Source organism: Schistocerca americana, chromosome 1, assembly GCF_021461395.2.
Source record: "Schistocerca americana isolate TAMUIC-IGC-003095 chromosome 1, iqSchAmer2.1, whole genome shotgun sequence".
In the NCBI taxonomy this organism is placed as follows: domain Eukaryota; kingdom Metazoa; phylum Arthropoda; class Insecta; order Orthoptera; family Acrididae; genus Schistocerca; species Schistocerca americana.
Genome location: NC_060119.1, coordinates 859,099,024 through 859,111,845, shown reverse-complemented (window position 1 = coordinate 859,111,845; position 12,822 = coordinate 859,099,024). Strand labels below are relative to the sequence as shown.

General features: G+C 42.8%; 1 protein-coding gene across 3 annotated transcripts in view; it reads left to right on the top strand.

Moving 5' to 3' along the window:
• The window catches only part of LOC124546908 (proton-coupled folate transporter-like), a 516,873-nt gene that overhangs the window by 182,948 nt on the left and 321,103 nt on the right, over positions 1-12,822 (top strand). Inside the window, exon 2 of one of the 3 annotated variants that reach the window (XM_047125072.1) lies at positions 8,747-8,807. The exons of the other annotated variants lie outside the window; for them this stretch is intronic. Within the exon in view, the coding sequence (XP_046981028.1) occupies positions 8,799-8,807 (9 nt within the window). The 5' untranslated portion in view covers positions 8,747-8,798. The remainder of the gene's footprint in view (positions 1-8,746; positions 8,808-12,822) is intronic. 3 annotated transcript variants of the gene reach the window in all.

The window sequence follows — 12,822 nt, the reverse complement described above, 5'->3', positions numbered from 1 at the left end:
TGTGGGCCTACGGGAAGCTGGATGGTCTATCTATCGATTGCCGTAATGTTGGGCACAATTGAACGCTGGTGTGTACTTGTTTACAACTGTGGTCTTTGGAACATTCCCACACCTATTGACCAGGCTCTGGACGTTCTTAAAGATCGCCGCATTGTGCGTGCAGCTGTGGCCCCCTGAAAACCATCCAAGCATGAAATAAGGGCACCTGTTGCACCTGATGTGACACGAGAAACCAGTGGGAAACGACAGCTTGCAGTAGAATTAAGATCAGGTGTGCCTCTGGGTAGGCTACCACTGGCACAACGACACCGCCGAGCGCAGCTACTCCAGAGTCGTGAAGGAGTTGACTGGAGAGTGGAATGGCACTCTGTTGTCTTCACTGGAGGGCGTGGGCTCTGTGGGCGAGTGTTGGACATACACGTGTATGAAGTGGACCTGGTCACCTGAGTATTCAGGAGTGCATTGGTCCACGACACACAGGTTCCATCCCAGGATTCGTGGCGTGTGTGGGTCTGTTATAACTGACAGTCACAGTTTGTGTTTCTGTAGGCTAAAGTAACCAGTGCCCGTTACATTTACAGCCTGCTGTTTCTTGGACAGGAAAGCGACGTGCTTCTTCAGCAGTAAAGTGCACATCCACATACGGATATTGTGACGGAACGTGCCCTTTCTAGTGTCCAACAACTGTCCTGACCAGCAAGATCACCAGATCTCTCACCAACTGAACAGGTATAGAACACGATGAAACAGGAGCACACGCGTTTTCCAAGGCCTGCAAGAATCTTTACCGCATTTCACCAAGAGGTACAAGATCATTGGGACCGTCTATCGCAGGATGGCACTCGGCACCTTCAGGATCTTTTGCATGTGAGAATACACGCCTGCTTTACCGGGAACTTGGGCAAATATTCGTCCTGTATCAGTTACAGAATAAAGAGCATGTTATACATAACTGTACCGTTACACCGCGTTAGCAGTATCCCATCCCAGAGTAAAACCTGAAAATTATTTAATTTTTCGGAGGAGATGATGCTATTTAGTATAATTCGACATTTGTAGTCCTATTTGTCGGCAACACCTCCCTGATTTCTCATAGACTAGCTTTCTCTATTAGTAACTGACATGAAAGATAAATGAATCTAAAGTTTGGAAGTTGACAATTAGTTCAAGACTCTGTCCCTTACCTAGTCATGAGACAAATTTATGTTTTGATTGTTTTCGAACTTCTCGTCTCGCTGTAGGTATCTATCGTCCGAGGGGTGTCAGCTAAAAAGGCTTGTGGCAGGTGGCTGGGCTCCACGCAGGCCGGGCTCCCAGACTGGCCACTGTCATCATCTCCTCTATAAATAGAGTAAACCACAAGAAGATAACGCGGAAGACAACCATGGCTCCCTCACGCAGTACTGTCAGCTGGCAAACGTTGGCCGCAACCAAAAACAAATTACTACTGGCCGTTGCAGACAAGACGATAAACACTAGTCTCCCTTTCATCTGCTATGACTGACGCACCTTATCATCATTCGTATTCGCATACACTTTCTTGTTAGAAGGTTCCTCTTCGCTTTCTGGCGGAGCACTGAGGGTCGTCAACACGTAGAGGTACACACAGTTCCCGACGTACTACCATCCCCTCTCACGACTTTCGCAATGAATGAAACTAGATTAGATTTACACAACTGTGAACAAGGTTATACGCAAGCGAAGAACTTAGTATCGTCTGCAATGATGAGAGACTTAACTCTGTCAGTGGAATGACAACGCTAAGCGTGAGATATGCGGTTGTTACTAAAAATATATATCTGTGGCTGTTCAACCAGCTTCAAAATTTAGTTTTCATACACTGCATTTCAATGATTGTTCTAATCGTGTTCAATAATGACGCTGCAAGCTAGAGTCTTACAAATGCTTCCAACATGGAGTCCACCAAGACTGTGCAATAGTATTGCATTTCAGCCCAGTATTACGTTTGTAGACATTTCTTTCAATCAAACCAGAAGCTCGACAGAAGACAACTAAGTCCCCACTTACTTGGCGAATACAGATGGACTATGGAGTTACGTCCTCTGAAAGTGTCACCGTTTCACGGTGCGTTCCATGAGGTGAATAGGACGGAAAGTGTGACATGTTGTTATTCCTGTCATATCATAATCGTAGACTAGGATATATTGGTGTAAGAATACTCACAGCAGCACAGCGAGGTCGAGTGCCATGATCCCCGCGGACAAAAGGTGGAAGGCTCCAGGGAAGTAATCTATGGTCGCCTTGAAGACGGCGTTGTAGATGGGAGGCCCCGCCAGAGGCGTCAACGCCTCCAGGGTGACCGCCAGCGCGAACACCTGGCCTGTGGACACACGAAACGGACGGGGCGCTGCTAATCAGACTCTCCACGCTGCATCCACATATACACCTTGCGCCTCAAACAAGTAACCATACGGAAATTGTTCCTCAATCTTGGTAGTACTGAAATCGGATACAGTCAGTGAGTAGACTTAGATCCTAGTCTTCTGTATTAACCTATTCCACACCGAAAGTGATATGGTGGTTATTCCCTATCTTAAATTAGAGTCTGCCATTTCTCAAGGTTCAGTACCTACAATGATAATACTGTTACTGTTCTGTAGTGGGCTCAAACATGTTTGCAGAATTTTTTATTAAAAGCTGAGTGAACCTTCATCGCTACATCTTCCTATGATCCGTTCTGGCTGTGGCATCTATCTGAAAAGACGAGGAATTCGGCTATCACTTTCAGCATAAACGGAACAGTGGCGCTCGACGTTAATAGGGAGGGAAACACCAATATCGAAATGAAGGTTTCCTGGCTATACTAGTCATGTTGCCGTGTAACACTATAAAAGCTTCCAACGTTTTGGTCACATTCAAGGTGTCCATATTAGATAAGCGAGTACTAATAACACATGACGCCGTCGAACGCCTCGAACGGTATTTTGCGAAGGTACCTCATTCTTCCATTACATTTCATATCAATATTTCATACATGCAATGTATGAACTGCACCCTACCAAGAATTATGTTGCTCAGTGTCAGTACCCTCTCATTACGGTTATAAAAAAATAAGTAGAAGGTTGAAGCCATATTTTGACAGTTTTTTTAGACGAATTGAAAAACTAACCAAGTTTAAATTTCTGTACAAACAAGTCTTCATTCACTGGAATACAATTGTTCTTTTAACACACTTTCTGGTGTTTTCTGTCTCGCACCTTCGTGTCTCCAAGTAGATTCCTCTTCGTAAAATGCTGATTTCTTTCTTACATTTCCAGATTCTTTACGTTTTTCCCATTTATAGTTAGTCAAAAGTTTCGACGTATCAAATGAGAATCGGTCATTACAGATAACATTTTTTATGGCAAACTGTAATTCTCGGCAGAGAATTGTTCGTTACTATACTTTTCGGCATCAGACTTTGATTTGATGGATCTCTCCATGATATCTTCTTCTGTGGCATTGTCTTCTCTTCAGAGGTGCACTTACAGTCAATATCATAAGTTATTTGTTGTACATCTTATCAACATTGGCTCTCAGTGCAATTATTACTCTCTACGGCGTCCTCTAGTAAAATGTGGTAACACTTATCCTGTCATACATATGTCCCTGATGGCTACAGTTCCTAATCCTGATATACTTTTACTCAACGTCTCTTAACACTATAAAATAATACTCATTAAGTTGAAAACAAAACCGGACACTATTACTAAGCAGGACGTGTGAACTGGACAGGACACGAAGAAATTCTCATATAATTGCTGGGTGCCCAGTTACGGTTGCACCTCGTATGGCTTTGAGCATAGTGAGAGAGAGAGAGAGAGAGAGAGAGAGAGAGAGAAAGCTATTTCCAGATCAATCTACGATTATCCCAGTTGAAGTATTTTTAATGTTAACTGTATTTACACTTCTCTTAAATGAATAGCAAATACTTCGGACGTAGGTGGAAGCAGAAGTAATGCGTAGTGCCTCACCTACAGCAGTGGTGCCATTGTTGAAGAATCCATACAGAAGGTTCTGGTCTATCGTCCAATGGAATTTGGCGTTCACGAACTGGTAGTTGGCTATGCCTTCTCCTGAAAACATGTAACACAGTATTACGATTCGTATTTTATACGATGTTGCTTCCTACAAGACTTTCTAGGCTAGGTTAATTAATCGTCTCTGTATAATTAATCTTTTCTGGCAATATTATTAAATCGAAATGGTAAAATGTTGTAAATAATTCGAACAGCTGTTTACCCTGCTAATAACACGAAAGCAAGTAATTGAAGAAGTTAGTGATTGTGTTCAGTCACCTGCCTCTATAATCTACACTAATTCATAGTTAAACAAAATAAACCACTCCTTGGAAACTGATGGATGGAAAGCAAGAGAAGAGACGCACTAAAAATTATTCGTCAGGAGATAACGAGGTAACAGTAAGCACAGTTAGGGAAGTGCTACAACCTTCAGAAGAAGAGGGTCCAATGACTTGATTCGAGACGATCTTAAGGGATTTTATTACAAAGAACGCTACTTTCTGCATTTTTTCCTACTGCGTAATGATCGCTGTCACGAAATACTATATTGGTTCAAATGGCTCTGAGCACTATGCGACTTAACTTTCGGAGGTCATCAGTCAACTAGAACTTAGAACTAATTAAACCTATGGACATCCCACACATCCATGCCCGAGGCATGATTCGAACCTGCGACCGTAGCGGTCTCTCGGCTCCAGACTGTAGCGCCTAGAACCGCACGGCCACTCTGGCCGGCAATACTATATTCTCTAAACGTTATTCCCTTGTGAAGAAGAACTTAAGCGTTGCGACCTTGTAGACATCTATGTAGGGAGTACGTGTTAAACAGCTTAACGTTCCGAACAGTTTTCAGTCATAAGGTAGACCTGGTGCGTATCTGCTGAATCGAGCTTGAAATTAACTGGAAAAATTAACTGAAAAGCCATATGGAAATTCTCTTCGATGTTTTTCGCTTTCAGCCGGCCGAAGAGGCCTAGGCGCTTCAGTGTGGAACCGCGCTGCTGCTAGGGTCGCAGGTTAGAATCCTGCCTCGGGCATGGATGTGTGTGTGATGTCCTTAGGTTAGTTAGGTTTAAGTAGTTCTAAGTTCTAGGGGACTGATTATCTCAGAAGTTAAGTCCCATAGTGCTCAGAACCATTTTTTTTTTTTCGCTTTCAGAACCAATATTACTGTAACAAAAACAGGTTCGTAGGTTTCTTTCGATGGCGAATGCGTGGACTGGCCGTACCTTGGGAGATGAGGACACCAGTGACGACCACGAGGATGACGATGAGGATGGCTGAGCGCCCGTGGTGAGGCCGCTTCATCAGGGACGTCTTGAGCGCGTCGCGCACCAGCTGGGGGCGGATGATCCCCTTGCAGCAGCCGCAGCTCTCCTGTGCGCACGAAACACGTTTACGTCAGTTTTCGCTAAACCTGTTGCAATTTCGTATGACTTGCAGTGAGAGCTCGGTTCATCTCGAGGCCAGCAACTCACGTCTTGCGGCGGCGTGTAGGGCGCAGTGGTCTCCGACAGCAGGAAGATGGAGTAGAGCAGACACAGCAGCATGAGGCCGGCGGCCAGCGCGAACATCCCGTGGTAGTTGAGGGCCGAGTACAGCGGCGAGGACAGCCCTGACGCCACCATCTGGGCCAAGTACATCGAGGCGTCCAGGATGCCCAGTCTGCAATCAGAGATTTCTGGGTGTCAGGAGAGATCCACTCAAAAGGCTCTACTAGCTCTGCGATAGAAATGCCGGTCTCTGGCCCATTACATTTAGATCACAATTCCGCCTGTGCCACTGCTATGGTTTGTATTCGCAAGAGGTTGTAGTTAACACGGATGCACGCCACTTCCAGTGTAAATGATATTTTTATTAACACGACTAGTTTGCTACAGGCCATCTGGTTTGTCGGGTCGTGTTCGAGAAATATTGTGTGATAAATTTACAACTGAAGCCGGATTCTCAATCTTATCAGTATGATCATCAGTTCCGTTTCCAAATCAGTCCTTATGGTGCTTTTATGCCATACCGGTGTCGTTACGTGCATTTGCTTACAATCAGCCTAAGATACTACATAGTACTCAACTCCATTGACGAGCAACTGACGCTGACTTTGACATTATTATGACAATACGACCATAGTGTCTCCAAGCGATTCATAGAGAATGTTTCGGTTTAATAATAGCAGATTAGTTCCATAGACTTAATACAACATTACATACTGGACTTTAGATAAATAATTTCTAAATCAGTCGGCTTCCATCGACTTTACCAAACCAATTGTAATTGTCAGCCATTCATGTCAGAAGCGACAAATATTGTATCTTTATTTAAGGTATAATATTTATTTTACAAGTGTAAGTTAGCAACATTTTGTCTCCATATGTGTAATATTATACCAGTTCGCTTGGATATTTTATTCGATATGAGATTGCCATTAACGATGGGTGCCTAGGTAATTGATCATTTCTTTGACTGGCACTGGATGACACCAAGTATTAACATTTGCTGTAGTATTGCACGCCTGGGAGTTACTTTGAGCTGAGCTGGATGCTGGCGGCAGGGTGCCGTGACTGTTTCGCCTTCCTGTGACAGCAGTGGTTGGCAGAAGGCTGGTTAGAAAAGTCGCCGTCGTGTTCAACTGAGATGGGTGTTTGACTGCTCTAAAGGGAACAGCGGAGAGGCAGCGATTTTACAGCCCTGAGGGCGGCCTCCCCATGGCGAGGCTGATGAGTGGACGTGAGACGCACAAATGCCGCGAAATAAATCAGGGAAAACACCCAGTTGGTGGAAGATGGCTGTGGAGAGCGATAGCATCTTCCAAGAGAGGGACACATGCTTGTAGTGCAAAGCAATGCGCAGAGGTCACAAACGGCGGATGCGAGTTGACCCATCGCAGATCTTCTCACGACAGGCAGTGAGCCACGTTTCCTTCCAGAAAGCAGAGAAGTGAATTTGACTCAATCGTAGGAGGAGTTTTAGACTGTCCTCAAACAGTGTTCTCTGTGTAGTATGAACTGCAGGCCATTGACTGGCAGCTTTATGACCAGTGTAGTAAGAGGCATTGCTTTTGTAACGGACGCGGGGATTCGTTGCAGGAAGCACACAGGCAGATGCTGTAAGCCTCGGAGTGAAAAGGGGAACTCTCCTGCTGATGTCAATAGAGAACACGTCACGCCGGTAGCGACTTACAGACATCGCTGAAAACAGAGTCAGGAGAGAGTTTCACTGTTAGAATTTTCGAAGCGCCGATTTCGCGATTAGGAATGAATTAAATCGTTTCTACGTAAGTATTCTTTGCTTCTCTGTAAAGTGCTGACTTACGAACTTATACCATAGATTAGTTTCTATTCCTGGCTTATGAGCAAAGAGAAATCTCGAATATATCTATTCAACATTACCGACCTAATGAAGCTAGAGTAGAATATCAACATGCCTAGATACCTCAACTAATGTATTCCTCTAAGTATAGTTTGTTAATGGTCTTTTTGAGTACGGTGACACTGACATAGATGAAAAAAATTAATTCGATCTCAAGTTGCATACACTCCACTAATAGCCTCATCTGAATGAGTATAATATGTATTAATCAATGAGTGGTTGGACTTCATCGCTCCATGCTGCCGCTACCGGCGGGTCGCAGCCGTGACTGACAGAAGATGCAGACCTGCTGGGCCGCCTACCCCACTAACTGCAAGTTGCCACCTTCTAATTTCTGGCTGTGCACCTGAGTTATTTATTTGCTACCATTTTGTTACTAAGGCAGGTTGCATTTTCACAGTACGAAATTATAAAAAAAATGGTTCAAATGGCTCTAAGCACTATAGGACTTAACATCTGAGGTCATCAGTCCCCTTGACTTAGAACTAATTAAACCTAACTAACCTAAGGACATCACACACATCCATGCCCGAGGCAGGATGAATCTGCGACCGTAGCAGCAGCGCGGTTCCGGACTGAAGCGGCTAGAACCGCTCGCCCACAGCGGCCGGCACGAAATTATACATGTACAGATATTTCTCATTTTTTTAACAAAGTTTAACAGCATTGCAGCTTTAAATACTTACAGATTTAAAAGTAATTAAGAAACGAAAAATCTTAAAATTAATGATTTATGTATAGAACACAGAAATTTAGGAAGACAGAAGTGAGGATATAACATAATATTACTTTATGACATATTATAAATTCTGAAAAAGTTTCTAAAATAACGGGATTCTTGCATTAAAGAATGATAACAAAAGATAATAGAAAAATACAAAGATTTGTGATAGAGATTCCACCACCTAGCTATCTCGGCAAATCATCGTGTCCGTTGCATTCGAGGTAGCGTTCAAAATATATCTTTAATATTCATTTGATTAATTTTTGTGTACGGAGGTGTATTTGTATTTGTCGTATATTACATTTGCAACAGGTCATATGTGCTTTACATATGGCATAATCGGTACATTATATGTGTATCTTTCGCTTCCTTATTTCTGCGTGTTATGTGCATGGTGTTTGTGTTTCTGTAAGGTAAAACTTGATCTTACTAACCAATTACACCGTTTTCATTACAGATATTACTTTACCTAAGATTTAAAAACAATTACATCATTTAAATTTCACGAGTTACAGAAGACGTTTCTACATATATTGAAATATTTTATTGCAGTTGATCCATTTCAGTCTTCCTTAATTTCAGTGTTCTTACATCCATGATTGTATACTAACTTTACTATCTGTATATCTTTCAGGGGTTCATAGTTCCACACAACTGCGCATGGCTGTTCGGCTGAGACCAAATCGATGGTGCAGGTCCGTGAGGAAGTGGACCACGTCGCATGTGGGATCTATATTTTTAGGCTCATTCGTCGTTTGATGTTTGGGAAAAAGGGGTAGAAGTGACGCCCCTTTTTCGCCAAAGCACATTCTTTCTCTCAGGCAGCGGTGTAATTGTCGCCTTTCTATGATGTCCTGTCCTATAATTTCAATTACCTTACCGCGCCTGCCTGCTCCTTGACGGATGGTAATGTCAAAGGAATACACTCCCATCACCGTGCACAGTGCCTCTGCAGACGTTGTGCCAAAGATATCCGATATCTTGAGCAGAACATTATTTTAGCCACTCTCCCAAAGATTTTGTGTGTTGCAAGCTACAACTGATGCACCCAAGCGCTCGCTGCACAGCGTATTAAGGATTCGAATAGTGAGATATGAAACGTACTTATTGTCTTTGTGGCTAGTCTATATTTTGTAGCTTCTAGTCTTGCTAATTTAAGCATTATTTTCATTGCTTTGTCAGTCGTGAGTCTGGTATCTTCAGTGAACTTCAGTTTGTCGTAAATATGTAAATCTGGTTATTTTATCAGTCTTTTGCGTTGCAAGGTTGCGTTATTTAGTTTGATGCAGAGATTTCTTTTAAGTTCGCATTCCGATAGTAAACACTCCGTTTTATTAGCTGCAGTTGTTAGTTTACTGTTGTTACACTATTCATTAATGCCTATGAGAAGTTGTGTAGTGTCTTGTTCTAAATGTATTCTTTAGTTTGCCAGTATCACTACTATTGCCTTATCTTTGCGAATAGCAGAAGACGCCGAAGGTTATCAAAAGGGCCAGATATATCAAGTATCTTATCTTTGCGAATAGCAGAAGACGCGGAAGTTTATCAAAAGGACCAGATATATCAAGTAACATCGCCACCACATATTTCTCTTGTCGACTGAGTTACCTGCAAAGCCCTATTTACCACATCGTCGATAGACTTGTCTAGCCTAAACCCGTGCTGATGTGGACTGAGGACTGTGTGACAGTCTGTCACACAGTAGCCTCTCTTGCATCTGGCTGCCATCTCCCATGCTGTGTCCGTATCGCCTTGCTGGCTGTACGCTGTGTGTTGAGGGAGCCCCTGGCTTCCGCTTTCACTACAGCCGACAATAGCCACCTGTGGATGCAAGTCTAACCACGCGTCCACCTTTGAGAGCGCTGAGGCCCAGTCTGCAAACTGCCTCGCTGGCCCCAACTCCCGCCTCGCATTCCTCGCTGATGCCTGAGTGAACAGCCGGCCCGTTTCCTGCGTGCCAGAGAAGATAATATTCCTTGCAGCATTGACATAACTAAAATGTCATGAAGAACACCGCTGTTTCACTGATGCATTCGGACGTAAGACTGGAACACTCACCAGACCTCAGAGCTCTGTCTGCAACACTTTTAACATCACCACCTAACCTGTCTAACACCGATGCCCACTGGCTTCCTGATCCTAGGGTGATCGTTACAGTATTGTGATTCTTACGCATCGGAAACAGTTGGACAAATTAAAATTATTCTCCTTCATCGCATTCCTTTACTAATACCACGAAATAGCCGAAAATATGAAACAAAGGATTAAAAGTGGACGTAAAATAGTATCACGAAGAAAAACAACGATGCAAATGACGTCAGTTCACCAAATATTTAATCGTTGATGATTTTAAGTGTTGTAAACTAGCGGAAATGCGTCTGGCTACGATCATGTTAACGCTCGTGTGAGATCTGCACATATACGTGACGTGCTCGCTCTCTCTCTCTCTCTCTCTCTCTCTCTCTCTCTCTCTCTCTCTCTCTCTCTCTCTCTCTCTCTTTTAATCGTACCGCATCATAACCTTTAAAATCGAACAGTAATTATAAACGAAGAAAAGCATATCTCGTTATCGTTCAGAGCAGGCACAACGCTAGCAAGTGTTGAGGGGTTGCTCAGAAAGCCACGGTGTCAGCCATTTGGCGCAATGTTATGCTACACAAGAGGTAACTTGTCGGTACTAAGGGTAAGAAGGACGTATCAGAAAAGATCACAAATTAGTTCAAGAAGTTGCAGTGTGTACAATGCATAATTAAGGGGACAAAATACTGAGTGATTACCGTTAGTTTCTGATTTGCTTCATTGCATTTAGCTACGTCTGACTATAATTGATTTCTTTGCGTCGAACTCTTAGGGAGATCATTGCAGGCTGTATGCACTTGTTTCCAATGAGAACATTTACCTTGGTTACCTTTCTTGATTTAATGCTTGCGATTTTATAAGAAGGGGTTGGCCCAAAATAATTATTTACTGTTAAATGAAATTCAAAAAAATGGATCAAATGGCTCTGAGCACTATGGGTCTTAACATCTGAGGTCATCAGTCCCCTAGAACTTAGAACTACTTAAACCTAACTAACCTAACTAACCTAAGCACATCACACACATCCATGCCTGAGGCAGGATTCGAACCTGCGACCGTAGCGGTCGCGCGGCTGCAGACTGAAGCGCCTAGAACCGCTCGGCCACACCGGCCGGCAATGAAATACAATCTGATAATCTCTGCACAACGGACAACGCATGAGAGGGCTCAAGCAACCAAAGAAGTTAGCAGTCAGACAAGATCTATCTTTCATTGACTTTTACAAATTATTTAATGATTCATTATAGTCCATCAATTGGCATAACTAATCAGGGATCCTATAAGAATGGATTTTGGGGCTGAAATTACTACACTATGAAACCAAAGATTCTCAGCTGAAGATGTAATTTATAATGGCATGTTAGCCATCACAAGGAATATTATGTTACTACTGTTCTTTCCACTGCTCTCGTTTGATCATCATACTCGTCATTCATTCTCATTCTACTGGAAACGCTTTTAATTAAATAGCAACTGAGCTTAGTTACTGGCACTATTTGATTTTGACGGGAACACGCGATGAAATACCATAATCTGGGGCATGGGGATAAGCAGACATACAAATTCTTAAACTAGGCTTATATAAAATTTATTACATCCTACTAAATTCTCCAAATGCACATATTTGTCCTAATATGAATTTCAATAAGAATGGTCATTTTTCAATGACTGTGCAGCCAACACCACTTTGGAAGTCAAAGCGGTAGACTCGAACACAACGTAGTCGATCGTTCGTGGAACATAATGAAAAGTTCACACTCGACACACGCAAATCCTAGATCAATTACCTTAAGGACGTTCTTTGCTCTTTGATTTGTGTATCCAACGCCACCTGGATAGTAGGAAATCAATGTTTCTTATATTTCCTCACCCGCGTGGATAGTTCTCGGTTCTATTGCAAAATTAAACTTATACCCATTTCCTATCTGTCCCTAATTTAGGATTCAGGTAGCCAAGTATCCTTCCTGAACGGCTCACGTGGCAGTGAGGAGACAACGACCAGCAGACCAGAAATAAAAAAATTGCAAGGAATTTCACACGCCAGTTTACTTAAGTATCTCACACAATTCACACACAAAATGCCTAACCAGAAATCGTACTATAACCTCTACTGCCTTTTGTTGTACAGTGGCGACCACATAATTGTACTCAACACACTGGGTGAGGCCCATCCTACAAAGAATATTAGTTTAATATTTGGCAAACTAATTTACGTCAATCATCAAAGGCAAGAATAACTGATAGCAGAATTCAAAGAATACCAAAAGCTCTGAAGGCACCTCAAGATTTTATTACTGGATTCTATTATGCTCCATGCTCTCGGCAAAATACCAAACTTCTAACCATTGAATTTATCTTCAAAGTTGCTAAAAAGGGTAGTCACCACATAACACTGCCTATAACACCGCTGAAAAAAGAATAGTTTAGTAATCTTAACAATAACATACCTCATCCTCTTTAACTGTTGCAAACTGCATAACGTAGCCCATCACAGCTTCTGTCCACCTTCTAGCCAGACCAGGAACCGTATGCCGAAAAATGGCGGAGCGCCCCTAACGGTCACTTTGCTTTTCCCTGAGGGGGGAGTGCGAGGGCGATTCTATCAACCCTCGAAGACCCTACTGCTACAGG